The sequence below is a fragment of the Pleurodeles waltl genome, chromosome 9 (assembly GCF_031143425.1).
Source record: "Pleurodeles waltl isolate 20211129_DDA chromosome 9, aPleWal1.hap1.20221129, whole genome shotgun sequence".
NCBI lineage: Eukaryota > Metazoa > Chordata > Amphibia > Caudata > Salamandridae > Pleurodeles > Pleurodeles waltl.
The window spans coordinates 1070230523-1070252592 of NC_090448.1; the positions used below are offsets into that span (position 1 = coordinate 1070230523).

At 41.8% G+C, this 22070-nt stretch overlaps 1 protein-coding gene across 4 annotated transcripts in view; it reads left to right on the forward strand.

The window, feature by feature from the left end:
• The window catches only part of MDGA2 (MAM domain containing glycosylphosphatidylinositol anchor 2), a 1412234-nt gene that overhangs the window by 1287716 nt on the left and 102448 nt on the right, over positions 1 to 22070 (forward strand). For all 4 annotated transcript variants that reach the window (XM_069208709.1, XM_069208707.1, XM_069208708.1 and 1 more), the window contains exon 12: positions 4085 to 4105. In XM_069208709.1, the coding sequence (XP_069064810.1) occupies positions 4085 to 4105 (21 nt within the window). The remainder of the gene's footprint in view (positions 1 to 4084; positions 4106 to 22070) is intronic.

Consider the following 22070-nt stretch of genomic DNA (forward strand, 5'->3'; position numbering starts at 1 on the left):
ATCTTCCACAGACCAGGATATAAGGTACTCTGTTCAGCTGGCCTAACTGGGTCCCTCTAGCTGGCCCCCACTCCATCATGGTCGGCCTGAACTTGTAACTTTGCCCTGGTCCGTTGCAACAGGATTACCACAGTTGTTGCCTTATGGTGCTAATTTCTGTAAAAACGTTATAATTCAATATCTCCTGTTCTACTAATTGGATTTTTGACATTTTTGTCTTGCTTTATTTTTTAAAAACTAACAATTCTTCTAACTCCTTTTGTGGCATGTTGCCACTGTATTACTGTTTCAAGTGTTGCACAAATACTTTACACATTGCCTCTAAGTTAAGCCTGAATGCTCGTGCCAAGCTACCAGGGGTGGAACACAGGTTAATTTAGAGTTCAATTTTGTCCTGCTCTGACAAGGGTTTTGGTTGTTTCTTCACTAGGGCTCACACTTCAGTCAACCAACAACCCAGTTTCTTACAATATCAATTAAAGCGTAGTTGGTACACAATGAAAACCCATTACAGCTGGCTCTGAGATTTGCATGTTTTTGGGCAACCAGCTAACACCATATAACCCTGTGGCAAGTAATAGAAGTATCAGCATATCACTTTTGTAAATTGGCCATCAGGGCAAACAATTATAGATAAAAACATTGTCAACTGTGTCCATTATTTCCTATTGTTTCCAATATTTTTTTTATTTAAATGAATATTTTCCTTGTGTAAACTATGAATCATCCACACAAATAACCCATTGCTGGATTTGGAATTGTGTCTAGTTTTCATAAGAGTATAGCCTCCTGGGTTCGCCAATAATTTCACACCTATTTCCACCAGAAACTGTGAGCAGTTTGAAACCAAATAAATTAAGGAAATGCATTACCGTTTAAAACAATGGAAACATTTTTTTTTTTTAATTCAATTCTTCCTGTTCCTCTATCTCGATAAGATGATGGCTCCAGGAATTTTTTTATTGATGTGGTTTTAGAAATAAAATATACTTTCTTGCACAATACTTTTCCCATTCTTACTAAAAACAAAATATTCTTAGATTTTGTCTGTTTTCCAGTTCCATGGGTATCTTTAGATTCTCTGACGTGTTAAAAAACAGGACACAATGTTGGCCTATTGACTTTTAGTTGAAAACGTTCTGATGGCTGAAGTGTGAAATGTCACAAACATTAAAAGAAGGACTCAGCACTCAGAAAAAGCATCAGCAGTTAATGGATTAAATGGTCCAAAATTAGTATGCACAACCAAAATAGATTTATTCCACTCTTCAGCATGACATATTTAACAATTTCTTTCAGGTTAAAAAGAATCCAGCTCAGGACCACCCCATCTCCCAAGTGGGGTTACTACTTTTTCAAACCAAAGCAGTGTCCCCAGAGTCTGAATCCAGATTCTTTGCATTCACTCCATATACTTGAGGGAAAGAATATTGCACTAGCTCATGACATAGATCTTTAATTCTTGCATCTTCTTGCAATTCATTTAAACCCTGAAACTTGCATTATTAAGTTCTCTCTAGAAGTCAACTAGCAGAATCAACAAAGATTGAGCCTTATGCCTACCGTTGTTTTCTGAGGGGCAGATCTATGTTAGGTATTTATCATTTGGTGACAGAGGTTTAATTTGTGTTGCTTAAGCCAGTAACTGAAGAGCATTGATAAATAAAGGCAGTGATCACCAGGACATCCTCCAGCTCTGGTCCCGGATAGTATGGGCTAGGAGATCAGACTAGAGAAACCTTGTATTACAGGGTTGTTTCTATTCGAAACAGGCTGCCATTTAGTACTTTTAGGGCTCTGTGCCCTGTAAAATAGTCTCTGATCCCACTTGAGGAATTCCAGTTTAGTGGTGTACCGAAAGAAATGTCTTGACTTGGTTCCTGTGGTGGAAACTCCCAACAACTGTTTATAAGACTGAGTTCAATAGAACCACTTCTGAAGATGTGTTATAAAGGATTTGATTAACTGTGTCATTCATATATCCATAAAAATGGTAAAGTAAAATGTTTCAGTGTGCAGAACCCCCAGCTTGAAGTGAGCTGCGTGCGCATATAAATTAATTTGGTTAATTTGGTTTGCCACACAGTCCTGCTCAGAGTTGCTTTAACCAGACAAGCAGGGTGACAGAAGTAAGTGTCTGCCTACTCGAATATTGGATTCAAACACCCTTCGTGGATGCCCCGTTTAACATATTTGGTTTTAGTTTTTTTCTCAATGTAAAAACTATTGCTTCATATATGTGTCTCTAATGAGACTATGATGTTCTGTAAAATTCGTTTCTCTTCGCCTTCATGTAGCACTTCACTCTGACTGTCCTTCCGTTGCCTTTTTCGCTTATGAGCATTCCTCAGTGTTGGCGAGCTTCTGCATGGGCAAAGTAATTCATTTATTTTCATGGAGCCATATCCCCACCCCAAGAGGGAAAGCTGTCTTGCCTGTTTGGGTACAGTAACTTTGATTCCAATCAACAACAAGTACTGGAGAGTTTTTTCTAACAGCTCCAAACTGTGCACTAATTTAACAAACCCATGATACAAAAAATGAGATATCTTTGACCATTCCCCAAAATACCACAGAATGAGCAAGTTACCGGATAATAAAACAGAATGGTGGCTTTGTCTAACGATAATAATGAACTAAAGGGTATATATAAACATAAACATAAACATTACTCTAGCATACAGCCTCCTCATCGGTGACAGCCTTCAATAAAGAGCCATTTCTATTTCTATCAATTCAAAGTGTGATTACTCTGCCATAGTTCAGAGTGTATTGCATCAGAAATCTCTGTCTGAGAAATGATTTGTATTGCTTGCTCTTAGTATTTACTTCTTGAATTATTGACTTAGGACTTGATTTTAGTCCTGTCACACAGTCTGTTGTTCTGCCAGGGCAATGGAATAAATTACTCTGTTGACCTGGTGGAAGGTCCCCCACCAGATTTATCAATGACCACCAAGCTGTCGGTCTTTATCAAGCATTGATAGGATCCACCATCACAGCGGTTCCTGCCATTGTATTTTGCTGTTTGGTGTAGGGATCTGTCAAGATGGCAGAGCCCTGAAACAAGCACTTTTCTTTTTTATTTAAAAAAATAAAATGCTCCCCTTGCAATGGGTCTCCTCTCGCATGACAAGGATAGCATTTAGCAGTTTTTACAGCCCTTTACCAGCAGGTTTTTCCTGGCGGTGAGATGAAATGAAATTTGACCTCTAATTCCACCCATCTAAGTTAGGCGAGCGGAATTACAGGTCTGCCTTCCAAGCACCTTACTCCACAGGGTCATTGGAGGGGTTTAAACATGGCAGAGATGGAGTAGTTTCTGCCGTAATTAAACCTATGGTTCACTCACTCACATAAAATGTTGGCAGGCGGGCCATTATCTTGGCGATATGTATACTCCGTCGCCCTCCCCACCAAGTTATAAATCAGGCCCCTAATGAGATAGTCCATTAATGTGTTAGGGTCAATAAAATACTAACTCATTCAGTCCAATCTCAGGTTGAAGCAATGGCATTCCGGTGTTGACAAATAAAATAGCTCAAGCTCAGTTAAATTAAATAAGGTATCTACATAGTCACATTTTACTCTTGGGGTGAAGTGGCTGAGTTGCTGACATTTTCCATAGGAGAACATGGCCCATGTAGTCCAGTCAGCTAACCTTAATAGTTGACTTTATTTTATGCAAGTTCTGTTTCCCTATAACCCAGAACTGTAAACATGAAGAAATAACCTAGTGCAGTTATGATGATCTATACAAAATACAAAGTGTACATAAATAGCTGGTATAATATTTTGGTTTCCTTGTCTCACAGCTCTGAGTTTGAGCCACTAAATCCACATCACTTCACTCACATAATAATACAGGTTTTGCAAAAGATATGCAAGGTTTCATAATACACATTATATGCCTTTTCAGTGGCTTTGTATTTGTTAATTGATTGTAATACTTGGAATTTCTCTGTACTTACAACTGCAATAGGCTCTTGTAAATAGAACTTGAATTAAGTATTAGAAGTTTGTCTATTTTCTTTGATTAAGATGCTTTCTACTCAAACTCTCTCTCTCACTTTGTTTCTTACAGCTCCAATCAATCCTCACTTGAGTGAGTATTCTTGACTGATTTCTTTACATTCAATTGAGTATTATTTGTTGTATGTTGTATGTTGTATACATAGACTATTTAATATAAATGGAAATATATGTCATTGCAGTGGCTACATTCATAAATACAGGGACACACTTAATAGTTTGCTTTAATTTGGTTGTAACCAAAATGTTACAATGCTTTCTGTTTTTTGATAATTGATTCAACTCACAATTAACCAATTACGGATAGCACAGTAAGGACGGGGAAATAACTCCACACCTACAGCAGTTGCGTAACAAAGGCCCCAGCAACTCAGTGAGGAGGTGGGGGGTGAGCTCCCAGGGGCCCCCTCAGCAGAGTGTCCTGGCCTGAGAGCTCCTCAGTGAGTTCCGTGGGGGCCCTCTTTATGTACTTTGCAGGGGGGCTCTCAAGTTTCATTACGCCACTGACCTACAGTTACCCATACCATGTGGCATCTCCCTGCCACTACTGTGCCATTGTAAGCTAATGACATGCTAATTAGGAATAGCATGCAGGCAGGGACTTTTCATGTGTGTTTTTACATTGACTTTGCAAAATGTTACCTCCTGGTTTTAAGGAAGTTCGATCTTTTCATTCTCAGGGCTTGCATGAAATTAAGGTGGGTAGCCTCAGTTCACATAAAGCTGCAGGGCTCTCTTATCACTATATCATGCTCGTGACATTCAAGTTGCATAAGGAAACAATGTTCTCATAACCTTAAAACTGCAAGTAGGAAACAAGTGAGTGAATGTGGGTGGGGACTGTTCTATAGATCCAATTTAAGTATCTGTTCTTTATCCTCTGGTCTCTATGACTCCGATCTATGATCCAAATGACTATGGTGACACATGCCTTTAGATACCCATAATTCACACTTTATAATTTTTTTAAAAACTTAACAGATCGACCTCTCTTTCAATGTCTTCCTGCAGTGGCTTCTTACTATTTAAACCTTCATCAAACATCTGCCAGGCAGTGCTCTGCTTCTGGATCATGCCTGTTTCCCCCTGAATACTAGAAACTTTATTCTGGGAGCAAAGATCCATACAATAAAACTCCTTCAAAGTCATTGTCTTCAAAAACCTCTTGATTGCAGCTCAATGCATAAAAATTCTAACTGTTATTTTAGATTTAATGATGATCACAGTTTGGAAAGTAGTAGAATGCCAATATGAGATTTAAAAGTGGCAGGGGCCTTCAGGTTTTCCCCAAACACATTTCACCTGGCAAACCATATGGAATTTAAAAAACAGAGGAATTTATGCACGAGCAATTATTCACATAGTTACTTCTTTGTTTTCATGTGACCATTTGGTAATATAGTGGTTGTACTGCTTTCCTAAACTACAACATTCTGCAGTATCAGTAATTCTAGTGGTGTGTTAAAACTGGGGTCTCTAATTGGCAGAGGTATACACCCTTGTCCAAGTTGGGACCACAATCCTTGTCAGGGTAAGTCACAACACAATCCAAATTATCCTGTGCCCACGCTCTGGTAGCTTGGCACTGAGCAGTCAGGCATAACTTAGAATGCAATGCATAAAGTATTTGAGCAATAAATCATACAGTAACACAGAGAAAACACACAGAAAGACACCACACAGGTTTAGAATTTTGTTTTATTTTTCTGAATACAATAAGGTCAAAATGACAAATATCCAATAAGCACAAGTTGAAATATCACTTTTTAAAGGATTAAAAGAGTCTCAATCTTTAGAAATGAACAGTTGTTTCTTTGCTACACACAGTACCTGGGATGCGTCAAATATAATGACGCACAGAGACTGCAGAAGTAGAGATCTTTGGAAAATTAAGGTGTTGCGTCGTATTTTTCAGCACAGTACAGATGATGCATCATTTCTTTCCACGCTGCAAGGGTTTGTGTCATTTTTCAGCATGCAGTCTTGATTCCTCACTGTGATGCGGGATATTATGATGCCCAAGGTCAATGCGTGGAAAATCCTTGACACGCTGGAGGAAGGAGCAGGCACTGCGTTGATCCGGTAGGCAATGCGTCAAATTCTCCATCATAAGGCAGGTGCTGCATTGAATTTCCCGTCAGGAAGTCGGTGCTGCGTCGTTCTGGTTAGCTGTGTGGTGATTTCTCAGCTGCGATGCAGACTTTGCATTGATTTCTTCAGGCGTTGTGTCGATTTTTGAGGCACAAGGAATTTCTAGAAGAGGAGAAGGCTTTGTTGGCCCTGAGGCTTCAAAAACAGGAGGCAAGCTCAATCCAAGCCCTTGGAGAGCTCTTCAGGGGAAGGCAAAGTCCTTCCAGCAAAGTCAGAGGCCAGTAGGGCAGCAGAGCAACAGCAGGGCAGAAGTCCTTCTCAGCAAAGCAGTCCAAATGAGTCCTTTGGACAGCCAGGCAGCTCCTCCGAGAGGGTGCAGGTGTAGGTCCAGAAGTGTCTGATTTAGTGGGATCAGAGACCCAGTTTATATTCCAAAAAGCCTTTGAAGTGGGGTAGACTTCAAAGAGTGGTTTTAAAGTGCACACTTTCCCTTTTCAGCCCAGTCCTGCCTGCCAGGGACCCAATGGGAGGTTATCACTCCTTTGCGTGAGGGCAGGGCGCTGGCCTTTCAAATATAGGTGTCAAGTCCGCCAGCCTTCCAGCCCAGGAAGACCCATTCAGTATGCAGATGAATGCAGATTTGACTGTGTGTCCTGTGTTTGTGGTTGTCTGGGTGAAATGCACAAGAGTGTGGTCATCCAGCAAAGATCAGACATTGATTGGAGACAGGCTGCAAGGCACAGATGGTCTTAAGTGCAGAGGAATACTCACTTTCTAAAAGTGGCTTTTCTAAAATAGTAATCCAACCTCACGAATAAGCAGGATTTTCTATTACCATTCTGACCATTCCAAATACAACCTGGTTACCCCTTTCAGATCAGAATCTACCAGTCAAGAAGTATGTGAGAGCAGTCCTAATGCTAGGCTATGAAAGCAGCAAGCCACACAGTAGTGAAAAATGAATGTAGGAGTTTTTCACTACAAGGACATATAAAATGCAAATGTACATGTCCTGCCTTTTACCTACATAGCATCCTGCCATAGGGGTTAACTAGGATCTTCATTAGGGGTGAAATATATAGGGAAAAGGGCAGTTTAAGGCTTGGCAAGTACTTTCAAGTGCCAAGTCGAAGTGGCAGTGACACTGCACACACAGGCTTTGTAATTGACAGTCCTGAGACATGGTTAAGAGGCTACTTATGTGGGTGGAACAATCAGTGCTGCAGGCCAACTAGTAGCATTTAATATATAGACCACGGGCACATGTAGTACAAGTTACTAGGGACTTTTAAGTAAATCAGATGCTAATTGGGGATGAACCGATGTTACCATGTTTAAGGAACAGAGCATATGCTCTGTAGCACTGGTTAGCAGTTTTAAAGTGCGCAAAGTCCTAAAACCAGCAAAAAGAGTATCAGAACAGTGTAGGGAGGCAGGCAGAAAGTTGGGGGATGACCACCCTAAGGCTGTGATGTCTTACAGAGTGGTATTACTAAGGGTGTGTTTTTGTTAGTGCCACCTTATTTTAGCTCTCTGGTTTTATGAGCAGTATGGGTTTTCCATAATAGTGTTGTTTTTCAAACAATGCCTACTAAATTTTGCATGGTAATATATTATGGCCCTCATTTTAACATTGGCGGTAAATCCGGCAGTTTTCATAGTGACAGAAGGTGGTAACCTGGCGCTGCTAACACCAGCACTGCCACACCAGTAGAACGCCGCCAGCCGTATTATGACCAGTAATTCGGCCTGGAGGTGTTCTGCTGGTGGGGCGCTGCTGGCGTTAGCAGTGCCCCTTCCCATTCCCTGCCAGACGACCTCCTCACCGGACAAGGTAAGTCGGGCATCCGACAAGGGAGGGGGTGGGAGTGTGGGGGGTGTTGTGTGTGTGTGTGTCTGAGTGGGTGCATGAATGGTGAGTGTGTGTGTGAATGCGTCTGTGAGTGTTGTGTTGTATGCGTGGTTGTATGCATGTGAGCAAATGCGTGTGCGAATGGTGAAGTGAGTGCGTGTCTGCATGTCAGTGTGATTGTGTGTAAGAATGTATGAGTGTGTGTATGCCAGTGTGTGTACGAATGCATGTATGCCAGTGTAAGTGAATGTGTGTATGCGTAGTGCATGTGGGTGTCTCTGTGCATAACTGTGGGTGTGTGCTTGTATGGGGGTGGGGGTGTGTTTGAATGTATCGGAGGGGTGGGGTGATTGAGTGGATCGGAGGGGGGTGGGGGAGATAGTTTTTGTATCGGGTGGGGTGTTATTGTGTGTGGTGAGTGTAGATGAAGAGGGTTGGGGGTGTCAGATGAGTGTTGGGGGGGTGGGGGGGCCACCTACCGGTGACCGGGAAGGAATCCCCGGTCACCGGTAGGACCTACCACCATGGTTTTTGTGAGGTTAAACCATGGTGGTAGGCCGGCTCATAATTCCATGGGCAGTACTATGTCAGCCGCCGGGCTGGAGATAGACATCTTATTGGCGGTATGAGTGGAGAAGCCAACCCGCCAATGTCATAATATGGCGGTATGTACCGCCAGCCTGTTGGGGGTAATACTGCCACGTTAACCGGGCCAATGTCTTAGATAGTCAACATGCTTTTTTTCATTTTGAATTGTTAAATAATGACCCACATGAAGGGGGGGTCAGGAATATTGAGTATGGAATATCGTGCTACCTTAATATATCAGCCAAAATATCAATGAAAAAATAATGATAGATAAACCTGCACAGGTTTTGCATACGCACCCCAACACACATCATGCACACACACACACATATATATTCTTCTGACATATAGATGTTGAGTTATGAATACTAAATCTATACCACATTCTGTGCACTTATCTATTGTTTTTCTTAGTCCTTAATATTTTGGCTACAATATTAAGGTAGCACAATATTCCATACACAATATTTCATACTACAACCCAACATGAAAACATAGTTGAATCCCTACCAAGGGCCCATTTTCTCCAATACTAAGGCCCACTGAGCATAGCCTCTAGCCCTGCCCAGCAGGTCTGGATTTAGCCAGTAACTTTGTCAACTAGCTCTGTCCTAACACCCTGACAGGCATAGCTGTGTGCTGTCCCCAGCATTCTTTAACAGTGCCAAGCTGTCTATGAAAAAGGGGCAATGGCATGTAACCCTCCTGGTCCCAAAGACTACTGCCCATGATTTGAGCTCCTTTCCCAAAATCATCTTTCTGGGGTGTAGTATGAGGTCCTTATCCCACTCCCACTGTCCCAGAGTTCATTTAGCACATTGTATTTCCTTAGGAGATTCTGGTCTTTGGTCCAGGCCTAAAGAAATGTGGAGCTCGTAGAATAAGGGCAGTTCTAATCAACTAATATTCTCAAATGCCCGGTGTTGCCAACTCCACCCCTCATCAATTACAAATTTGATGCGTAATATTAATTTATCCCTATCTGAGTATTTCAAGAATTGTGCCTTTCTCTATTACTTATGCATTTATTTCGACCAATTAATTGTGAAACGGAAAACATATGGTCAAATAGTTTGTGAATTCACCAAAAAGCTGTTTGATAGTTTAGTTATACTTTGGCGTGCATGTCAGCTAACTTGATATATTTGCAAAAACGGTTCGCCATCTACATGGCATTACCATATTTCCCAGATTGCTTGTCATTACTGCGTCCCACATCCGTGTACATCCCTTCCCATTATATCAGACCTACATGAAATGTCGCCTTACCTTGCCTCAGAGTTGTTGCATACATTTATGCAATATCCTATTCCCCTGATTCTTATTAATACAAATGTATTTGTATTCTATTGACATGGATGTGTAAATCTGTTTGTTTTTTGCATTCACAGAATATTTTTTTCTTTCTTTATTCAGTTTTAGTCGATAATTCAGAGGACTCATTTTCTGAACTGACAACGACTGTATTTTTTCCGAAGCATTGGGAAATATTTCATTGGTTGTTCTAACAATGAAGTATTACTATTATACACATGCTTGGTCACCATATTTGTTCAAATGAAACCTATGTAGATTACATGTTTATAACGTGCATTTATTTCAAAGAAATCTTATAGATGCAATGTTGTTTATCAATCAATCTTCTAAAGATATAGTTTACTGGCTCCATAAGCATTTTATGGGACAATATACAGAATGCAGTCACATACTTGGAAAACATTCCAGTTCAACTAATTAGTCGTGAACATTTTGCCTTTGTGAAGAACTTATATATCACCAGACCTGTTTTGTTGAGTGACATTTTATTTGGTTCCTAACAGGCAGTGGCAGCTGCAGCTAATCTAAAGTGGTGGGGCGGGGGTGTTAGGGGAATAATAATAAAAATAAAAACATTAAAACTTACCCTCTGCTCCTGGCCTGCAGCCGGATGCCTCGGTTCTCCTCTCCTCCTGGCAGTCACTGGGGCACAAAGCACAGACGCCCATGCTCTCATGCTACAACAAGCATGAGAAAAGCACTGGGATTGGCCTCAGTGGGCTGGTATGACACGTGCTCAGCACAGGGAGCCTGTGTCATTTCTCCACTCAGCTGTGTAACACAGCTGGGTTGGAGAAATGTATGTGTGCATTTTGGTTTGGACGTCCTAAGACGGCCGGCCAAACCGACATGCACACTTTCCAGTGCCCATCACTCCACCTTCCTGCCATGGCATGGCCAGGACCCGCATGAGATTCCATGGCTCAGACAGTGATAACTAAAATGATTGCCTGACTCTGAGTGGGGGGGCAATGCTCCTCCGCTATTACAGAGAAGCTGCCCCTGCTAACAGGGAGACCTTTGGTGCAAACCTGACAAAATGCATACACCTCTCTGAGAACCTGTGGGAAATGTCCTTCTTTTCCTGGGCCACACAGTCCAAATCATGTATAAATGTTTCCCCATTTGTTCCTTTTATCATTCTAGGTAGGTAGGCAGGCATGACGTGAGCTATATGAAAAGAGAGAGAATACTAAACACCAAGGTTATTCAAATAACTAAACATTTATTAAGACAAATGGAAGCAAAAAGGAAGGAATTCGATACAAAAGTTTAAAGTTATTCCAAGAAACCCATGGAAATCTATGTGTAAAAGACGTTTGTTTTGAAGGAAATGGAAAAATATGGACAAGGTTACAAAGTGCCTCTGGAGCATTGTACATTAATGTCACAACACATTGGCTGACATTTAAGAACTGGCAGCCAGGTGCAAGATGGAGTTTTGTCCCACTGAAAGATGTTACCTTTGAAATTAGACTCTGGTATGGAACAAAATATGTTTGGTAGGACTAACCTAGATGTTCTTCTCTGAAGGTCTCGAGGGTGATCAAATTAGTGTAACAGGAATGCTTGGTCAACTAGAGGATTTGTTTGAAAGAGCTCCAACTTGTCCAGTGTCCGAAGTGAGATGAAGCTGTAGGTGCAATAGGCAGCTTGACTGTTATTTCAACTAGTGGTGGCTTTAGGAAGGCATGGTCGGTGCCGCCGCTCAGGGCGCGAAGGTCAAGGGGTTGTCCTTTTATATGCTGAGGCATGATAAGAACAGTCTGGAGACATCTTTGTGTACCCAGAATTTTGCAGGAGTTAATACCAACAGCATGACAATGCTGGTGGTTAAGACCTGTGATTTGTCTAGTCACATTTTTGGAACATAATAAAGTAGCATCAAGTGATAATGTTCCAGCTGCAAAGCACGAGCCACAGATTTGTATGTTGTGTAGCTAGCTCAATGGGTTACTGCTTTTGTCACAGGGGTCTGTGGTGTTCTGTATCTAAGGGGCGATGTAGGGATCTAGAATGTGTGGTGATTTACAGGGTGCAATGTGTAGAGATCGAAACTCAGTCAGTTGCTGGGACTTGAAAGTGGATGAGGTCACTGCTGATACTGTACTTAATACATGTGGAGCTGCATCTACTAATCTATCTGTTTGTTTTCCTGGACCTTTACAAGATCCCTTTGTTCCATGGAGTTCATAAGTTACACTCATTCTAATATAGGACCTCGAGCTATGGAATGGCATCAAATCTCTGCATGCAAATTGCAAGGCATTGTTTTTTTCTTCATTCTTTTGTTGTTTAAAGATTGCTTGAAAGTATTCCTTTGGGTAGTAATACACTTATTTGTATGACATCCCCAATCATTGTGTTATGTTTCAAATCATGAGTATGCAGAGTTGATTTTCTGACACTTTATTCCTGGTTTGCATCACAAACGTGATGCAAACTCAGTGCAAAGTGTTGCTTTGGTGTTCACTTGCCAATGTGACCCCTGAAAAGCATTAGAAAGTAGTACTATGAGATACTTTGCATGAACCAGTTGTGACATGTGTGGTACATGGACATTCCCGTGCACCCACTCAAAGATTTTGATGCTAATCCTAAACTATTGACTTTGATAGAAACTAATTTGTTTTAAAAAAGTTATGCCTCCTCGAGGAAGATGTGAAGATGGAGAAAAGAGCAATTTGTTTCAAACATTTCCAACTTTCTATGTGTGGGGTACAGTGCAACACACATGCAGAAAGGTAAACTGTTAAACTTTGTCAAAGCATAGACTTTTGTGCTGAACGTGTACCTTTCCATTAAATAACTTATGCTTGACATCATACACACACCCTTGAACTATGGTGCATGGGTGGATGCATTGGCACAGGACAGTCAAAGTTACCCCAGCACTAGAGAAGATAGCAACAGCACCATATCTCCATATAAATAGTACTGTCGTGCTCTCTACTTTTTACACAGTGCTGCAACTTTGGTTACTACCCTCCATGAATCCTTAGTAAAACGTAGTGAATCTGCCCCTTCATTTCTAGAGACTAAGTACTCTTGCCATATAGTGCCTACCAGTAGGGATGGCATGTGAATCCTACACATTGCAGTCCTCATTGTCTTAGGTAACATTGCCTATACATTGATTTACACACTCATATGACTGTCTCTGTATGTTTCTGTTTGTTATGTAAAACGGTCTGACTCTGCATGTGACTGAGTAGTGCTGCAAAAAAATAAATTGTGTGAGAGGGGCTAAGAAGAGGTGAGGGCTACCATTTTAGGATGGTAGTGAGGGAATCCATGATAAAAGAGATTAATGGGGGTACCAACAATGATAGCCACACTGGGCACCACCAATGTTAAAGCCAGCCCTTATGTCAGCACTCAATTCTCTAAGGTATTGATCTTTAGAAAGTCAACCATTCCATCTGGGCCCTCAGCAATTACAGCTTCTGAGTCCCAGCTTCTTTAGCTCCATCTGGAAAGCTCCTTCTAGAAGGCAATTTCCGCAAATGAGGCAGGATGAAATAATCTTGTGGACCAGGATGAAATACTCTTGTGTATAATTAGTCAGGAAACCAGTAGCTCTAGCTCCGGATCACAGGTCTTGGCAGAGGAATTTAACTCAAAGGGAAGATCAGGCTATTCAAATGTCCCCATTACAAGTACACAAAAGTCCTTTTTGCAACAGACAGGGAGGTTTCTTTTTATGTTTCAGACTTGTTCTGAAGTATTACTACACCATGCTACCATTTTAAGTGGATAACTAGCATGTCATTGGTTGGGTATCCTAAACAACCAATTGTTTAAACATTTCACACAGTGATTTCACTTCAGTCCAGTGTAAATGCAGTGCCTAGTGGTACAGAAATGATCCTTAGTCCTTTGTGAGCTAAACTCCAAGATGACACTGGATAACCTTAATGCTAAGTTGCAGTCTGTTGCCTGCGCCATACCAAATAATTCAGTCAATTACAGCATAAATGGATTCCGCCTTCAATATCCGGGCATATCCTGCTAGTCAAAGGAGTTATTTTTTTTTCTCCAGAGACTTTCTCTTGAAAGGAATTAAGTGTGATCAGTGCCCAGAGGTTCAATTTCTTCCCCTCTTCTGTCCGAATATTGTGTATCATAGTGTGCTGCAGATGCTCTAATAATAATAAGTTCAAGAAGCTTTTCATTAATCTGTTCATACGTGTGTGTTTCATCTTTTAAACATGTAGTGGAAGCTGAACAAAACAGAAAAAGACATATTAATTTTTACAGAGAACACAAAATGAGGGCATGAGACGCTAGACTCCCTCCAGGGCAGGTTCTACAATTAAGCACCAAACACAAGAAAGGGGGGGAAATGAGCCAATTGATTTTCTTGTTGGTACTGCTCATTTCGTTCATCTAACAAAAGACTATGCACTGTTCAAATCTGTTTTTGTCTTTACCTGGGGACTATTGTAGGGATGTGATAGATGGTGTCAGACTTGACATTTTAAGTCACCTGTTATAAGGAGGTTGGGGATTTCTGGTGCACACAATTATCTTTAGCAGCCAGTATATGTGCATGGGATTCCACCTATTATGAGTTTGGTCCCTTGGAAAGGGGCTGGGAGGGTTTCTACTTACAATAGTTTGCTTTTCTTTTTGTTTGCAATATGCTCTTGAAAATCTTTTTTGTTTTATTTATGTATGTTCTATATATTTGTTCATTTTTGCAATAGTATTGTACAAAGGTGAAGAACAATCCATATATGTTAATGTAAAGGTCAAGAATAACAGTATGTAATTACATAAGCGTCGCTTGTAGCATGTCGTAATAATAGTTCTTAGAGGAGTTATGCATCAATGTCAGTCATGAGAATTGAGACAAATTACATTTAAACCAATTTCAAAGGGTGAACATAAGTTACTACAAGCAACTATCAATTCCTTCTAAACCTGGACGCTCCCATAGCCTATAACTATAACTTGACCATCCTTGATGATGGTCTGCAGGGCCCATTCAGTTCATACCCCTTTAACAGCCCACCCCAGTCCATCAACATATTTGGATATGTGGAGAACCCCTGTGTCTAATTCCCACAGCCCATACCGCCAACAGACCTTCACTTATCTGAACATCCTCACTCAAGTTGAAACAAGAAGATGGTAATCTAGGGCAGCCATCTGAAGGATAGAGTTGAGATAAAGCATTTATCTGGGAGCATCAGCTCCATGCTTTAAAGCAGAATGGGACAGGTTATACAGGGAGTTTGCAGACATGTTGCTGTGGATGGATATATCTAAAAAGAAGACCAAGGGTTCTGACATTGTAAATGCCGTGATTTTTAATAGCTAGAATTGATGATGTCTGTACTAGTCAGCAGTATAGTTGCATTTTATTTTATGCATGATTGTTTCAACTTGCATTTGGATACACCGTCTTTATTGTAAGTTTACCTTTGGGAATCGGGCTTTAGCAGCGAGGTAGGAGAAAAACGACCACCAGCATTTATTCAACGTGCTTAATAGTGTTGTTTAGTGTTACTTTTGAAGCGCCAAGGTATCTTTGTGCTATCAGACAAATTATTCAGTTCAAGTAACTCTAGATTATGAACAAGGTGTTTTAATGGCATTCAAAGTTCGCCCTAGTATTGTCACTTTGCAGACCTTTCAAACACGTGGGAAGGAACTTGTCACATTATTGAAGGCGAACCTTGGTATGGATCATCTATGTGACTACTTAAATTTCCAGAATACTCTTAAGTTGTGGTTTTTATATCAGTGAGCCTTTAACAAACATAGACAGGCATGCCGGGTGCCAGGCTTTCATCCCCTCGACAGCAGGAAGCCCATGGAATGATGAAAGATTCTGACGTGGAAAGAACTGACATGTGTGCGTTCACTCGACCCTCTCTGAGAGACGGGAATTGAATTTTTTGTGCCTACCCTTTGGTGATCACTCGTTGATAATGAAAAGATTGATATTTCTGCCGAACCATCTCTATATCAGCTGTCAAAGAGCCTGCACGTTAGGCAGAGGAATGGATGCCACTTTGACCTGAAGCATAAGGCAACTCCACCGCTGATGGACTATTAGCGCCAGATGCAGGCAGGCAATTTAGGTGAATCTTTGAGCACGTACTTTCATTTTTCTCAGCTTGAGCTCCACATTTCGCCAATTATGCGGAAAACATTGGACGGTGAGCCAAGAAATAGCCGAATACCTTGAACATATGCTTTTTCGTTCTTAAAAATATTGTGTCAAAGTAAATAGATGTCATATCCCGTCTCGGCATAACATACATGACATGTATGGACAATCTGATCACATGCAAATATTATGAGATTTCATAAAACGAAACCAGAAAGTCTTCAGTTTTTTTTGCAGAAAGGCATTAATATGCATCTTGATGCAATATCAGTGACATGAAAGTTACTACTGCTGTGGATTTTGAAACCTATTCCATCTTTCCTTGTTTAAAATTTGATGTTTGTGATGATCTTTTCGTCGGACTAGTACTCATAATCGGCATTATTCAGGAAGGTTCCTGTGAAGACGTTTTTGTGATAACTGCATTTCAGCATTGTCTATCTCATCTTACTCACTCAGGGCCTCATTTACAAGGCCCGTGGAGCAAGGCAGCACAGCAAGTGCGCCCCCTGCGCCACCGGGAAAGGGCAGAAATGTGCCATATCTACAAGATATGGCTCATTTCTGTCACCTCCCCCTGCATTGGTGCCCAAACTGCTGCCTAGAGTCGATGCAGTGTGCAGGAAGAGGCATCTTCCTGTGCGTAATGCAGCACACAAAGAAAGAGGACAAAAACTGGGAGAAGCAAAGATATTTCTCTGCGTTGCATGTCTCTTACACCATCCCTGCGGTGGCATATGAATCTGATGCATTCCCAGACTTGTAAATCGGAGATGTCAGATTCCTTAGGGTGCCATGGGTGTTGCATGGGAACACCCCAAGCAACACCCATGGAACGCCCCTTTCATGCAATATTATACATGAAAGGGATCCATATTTACAAGGCCATAAAAAGGTACGCAAAGTGGCTGTTCATGGCCTTGTACATATGGGTTGGCACACTGCACCACCGGAGCGTCACAAAAAATTACGCTTTGGTAGCGCAGTGTGCCAGTAGTGCCTCATAAATGGGGCCTTGTTGGAATTTTTCCCTTTTGCAGGATCATCTCCAATCTTTTTGCCTCCTTCCTCCTATTTTTTCTGACCTGTTTTTGTTGGCCTTAGGACTCTGGGCACTTTACCACTGCTAACTAGTGCTAAAGTGCATATGCTCTCTGTGTAAATTGTGTTGTTGACTGATTTATCCATGATTGGCATATTTGATTTACTAGTACGTCCCTAGTAAAGTGCACAAGAGGTGCCCAGGGCCTGTAAATCAAATGCTACTAGTGACCTGCAACACTGGTTGTGCCACCCACATCAGGAGCCCTGTAAACATGGCTCAGACCTGCCACTTCAGTGTCTGTGATTGCAGTTTTATACTGCCAATTCGACTTGGCAAGTGTACCCAACCCACTTGCCAGGCCTAAACCTTCCCTTTTCATATATGTAAGGCACCCCTAAGGTAGGCCATAGGTAGCCCCATGGGCAGGGTGCTGTGTATGTTAAAGGTGGGACATGTACTTATGTGTGTTACATGTCCTGACAGTGAAATACTGCCCAATTCGGTTTTCACTGTTGCAAGGCCTATCCCTCTCATAGGTTAACATGGGGGCTGCCTTTAAATATGATTAAGGCGGATATTCCCTGAGGGAGGAGATAGACCTGTGGAGTTTGTGAACGCGCAATTTAAAAATACAGCTTTTAGTGAAGTTGATTTTTTGATTGTTTGAAAATGCCACTTTTAGAAAGTAGGCATTTTTTTGCTTAAACCATTCTGTGACTCTGCTTGTTTGTGGATTCCCTGTCTGGGTCAGTTTGACAGTGGGTTGTTTGCTCCTCTCTCTAGACAGTGGCACAAAGGGAACTGGGGTGTAGCCTGCATAACCTGATGAACCATCTGTGCTCGGAGGGAGAGGAGGAGTGGTCACTCGCACCTGAAAGGGCTGTGCCGGCCCTCACGCAATGCATTCTCCAACCCTCTGGTGTGTGTCTGGGGCCTGGCCTGGGCAAGGCAGGATCTTCCAAACAAGAGAGACTTTCCTTTGAAGTAAGCCTATTTCAAAGGCAGAAAGGAGTATAAGAAGAGGACCCAAAACCCCTTAAAGTTAGATCACTTCTGGAATCAAGAGGAACCTCTGCCAAGGAGAAGAGCTGACGAGCTGAGGAGAAGTGCTGCCCCTGCCTGTGCTTTGTTGGGCTATCCTGCAGTTGCTGCTTCTGCCTTTAAAAGGGTACAAAGACTGGACTTTGTGGTATATTCCTGGTTGAGAAAAACCTCCAAGAGCTTGGACTGAGCTTGCCCCCTGTTCTGAAGTCTCAGGGCCATCAAAGACCTCCCCTACCAGCACCTGGACTCTCTGCTGAGACTCCTGCCCAGCTCCTGGACTCCTGTGCCCTATACAGTCCCAGTTGAAAGGAGAAGCTGGTTAAAATCCAAGAAACCCAACTTCAGACAACTCCGGACCGATGCCGCTGCCGAATCCCGTGATGCCGCCTGCAACTGACTCCGTGGTACTTGCTGGAGTGCGACGACCCTCGTAGGACTGACATCACTGCAGCACCGCCAAAGTCCGTAACTCCGTGGAAGTCACCGCACCACGTCATGACCGACTCCGCCCGCACTGCATAGATTCACTGATTCGTACTGTTGCCGCCTCACCTTCACTGCTTCGCAGCAAGGATCCGACACCTCTTTGTGATGCCTCCACTCCTTTGCCCTGCAGAACCGGAACCAACGCCACCTCTGATCCTGCCATGCCGCGATCCCCAGACTTCACGAACCAGCTTGTTCTCACATTTTACTAAGGTACTGTACCTGGGGGTCTGCGTGACTCTGTACCCGGCGCCATTGGCATTGGATTATTGGGAACGACTCAGTCATGACACCGTGTTATCACCTCATTGAAGCATTTTGTGTTTCTAAGAGCTATTTTTTAGTTTAATCTTTAAAAAATCATAACTTGACTTGTGTATATCGGATTTTTGGTGTTTTGGTCTTGTTTTGTTTAGATTAATACTGGCTATTTTTCTAAACCTGTGTTGAGTCAATTTGTGGTGTTTGTACTGTATTACTATGTGTGTTGGTACAAATAACTTACACATTGCTTCTGAAGTTAAGCCTGCCTGCTCAGGCCAAGCTACCAAGGGGGTGAGCAGGGTTTAACCAAGGGTGATTCTCCTTTACCCTGACTAGAGTGAGGGTCCTTGCTTGGACAGGGGGTAACCTGACTGCCAGCCAAAGACCCAATTTCTAACATTGGTGATCAGCGGTTGGGATTGGACTTGTATTTGTACTTGACATACAGTGATTAGGTGCACACTACTGTTATCAGTGCAGACTGTTAGGTTACCACATACAGTTTTTCCTTTTTGTTCTCCGGTGTCCTGCTGGATACATTGTTGATACTCTGGTTTATGGTTGCACCTGTGAAGCCTTTGCGGAATGGAAGTCAACTTCTGGCACTTGGAGATCTATTTAAAGAGGAAGCTACAAGTTTTCTGCAGGGAAAGGGGGCTGGCTGTGAAGAGAAAGTCCCAAAGGTAAGTTCTTGAGACAGTCCTGTTTCAGTATGAGAAGAAACGCTGGGAAGCAAACATGCCAGATGATTCTGAGGAGAAGGGCTACCCTGAGGAGGAGGGTTGTGGCCCTGAGAGGAGAACAGAAAGAGATGATTGGCTCCCAGCTCAAGGAAGAGGTAGAGTCAGGAACAATGTATGATATAATAGAGAGGTTACTACTGGATAACCCCAATAGGGCCATGCACTTTCTCAATGAGAGAATCCAACATTCGCTTGTACACATCATCTACACTCTGTTATTGTTCATGGATGAGAGACTCCAATCAACTAAGATAATTTGGGGTATTGCCTCTCACAGTACTACTAAGATGTTTACTTCATTCCAGCAGTATTAAGGCCATATGTTTTTTTTTTAAAGCCAAGAGCTTTCTGATGTAGACAGGGTCTCCTAATCAATTATATTCCTTGGAAAGATTCACATAATTACGGGTCACCTGACCCACTTTTACATCGTACCCAGGGCTACTCCCAAGTTTACTGATTGTCTTCCTTGTGTAGCAAACCAGCTTCTCACCTTGAGATAAGTGGTGCTTTTCATGATAGATAGGAGGGTTTTTCAAAGAAATACACTGTTTTTACTTTGACATGGGTGATTTAATCCTTGTTATAATATACTCCCTGGCACTGTTCTCGATTAGTAAGCAGGTTATACAGATGTCCCATCCTTGCGCACTGGATGCAATTATAGACTCAAATGTTAATTCTTCTTGATATCCTCTATGTTACTGAGTGTGGCTCCACTGCACTTACCATTTGTGACCTCCCATTTTCTGAATAACCATTTTTGTGGGTATTTTTTTATTTCTTGTGTTTATTTTTGTTGCTCTATTTTGATTGTTTGGGGTCAAGGATGAGGTAGTGAGTTTTGGTGTGCAGATGCAAAAATGCTTGAAGATGTTTGTCAAGTTGCCATACTGCTTGCACGTCAACTTAATATATTTCAGTACTGTGTGAACATTGGTCCAGAGCTTAACAAACTTTTACCCTTTGATCCTGATTAAGAGGACAGATATACATTGTGCTAATACTGTTTTTCATTGAAATATCAGTAGTCTCAGACATCCCAAACAATCAATAAATTCTACCCCTATTCTAGTAGATGTAAGGAGCAGAGCCTGATGATCAAGAAATGTAATAGTTGATAGAGCGTTCCGTCCTAATAAATTACCTGTATCTGGACGCTCTTGGGTCGATGAATCTTTTGACCAAGTGGGGCTCTCTTCACCCGAGATTAGTCAGTTTAACCAAATCAATAATCAATAACGAACATAAGCAATGCCCTGATCAACATAACACTTCACAATTAATCCAGAAAACATTTCGGCGAACCATGACCTTCCGGCCATAAATAACCACACCAATTTATTCAAAGTTAATGAATTTATTTCCCTATATTAACAAAGCTAGCACGATATAAATGTGTCTCAACACCAAATGATATATGTAAATGAACATTAATAGCTGTCCATAACGGCGAAAAAGATGCAATCTATGCAGTATTTGAATAACAATGCATTCGATGATAGCAACGCAAACCACTAAAACTATAATTTGTAATGGGCTAATTGCATACATTAGTCAGCATAACAAGGTCTCAAATTGCATCGTACGACAAATGAATCCTCATCTAACCTCAAATTAGCATCTGCATGTGGGATTTCATGCAAAAACAATTTAGCAACATTAATTTGGAAAACTCCTAACTAGGGCTCTTATCAAAAATCAGCAGTTGGTTACCTAAAAAGAAACACAATGCAATTGTACATTTTCCTTTCATATTTACCAAATTCAATCAGCATTCAAGGAAGTCTTCGTCTCACAGGTACCGGTTTCGATCAGCATGGGACGGGGCAAAGGGGCAGGGTGGACGGGGCAATTGCCTCACAGCGGCAAGATAAAAGGACAAAACTACTACTTTATGCAAAGGGGCAAATCGAAGTTAAAGTCTCTAGGGCGAGAATTACTTAAAGTCTCTTTCTCTCGATTAGAGAAAGCATCAAAGTCTCATTCAAAATGGCGTTGAACATCAATTGGCATCGTAGAAGATGGCAAAATGACGAGGTCGGCAAGATGGGCCATAATGGCTCTCGATGGGTGCAATGGGTAATGACCAATGTCCGATGGGTAATGTCCGATGGGTAATGGCTAATGGCTAATGGCTGCTTTCTTCTTGTGCACCAGGTTTAAATAAACAACAGTTCAAATCCAGTAGGGTCTTCCATTGGAGGGTTCATAGGTTGGCTTCAAATTGTCCAATCAAAAACAACAATTCACAAGCTTCTACCTAGGCATACATTATCCTTGGAGTCGGGAACGTAAGTTGCAACATATTTTACCAATTAACTCACTTTCAGAGCTTCCATTGTCTGCACCTGCAGATTGACCTTGGAGCAAAGAAGAAGATGCCAGGCTGGCACGAAACCTTAAAGATAAGCATGTGAACCGATCTCACTGGAAAAGTACAGCTTCAAGCAAGAATACAAGTTTTATTAGCACGTTAGAAAAACA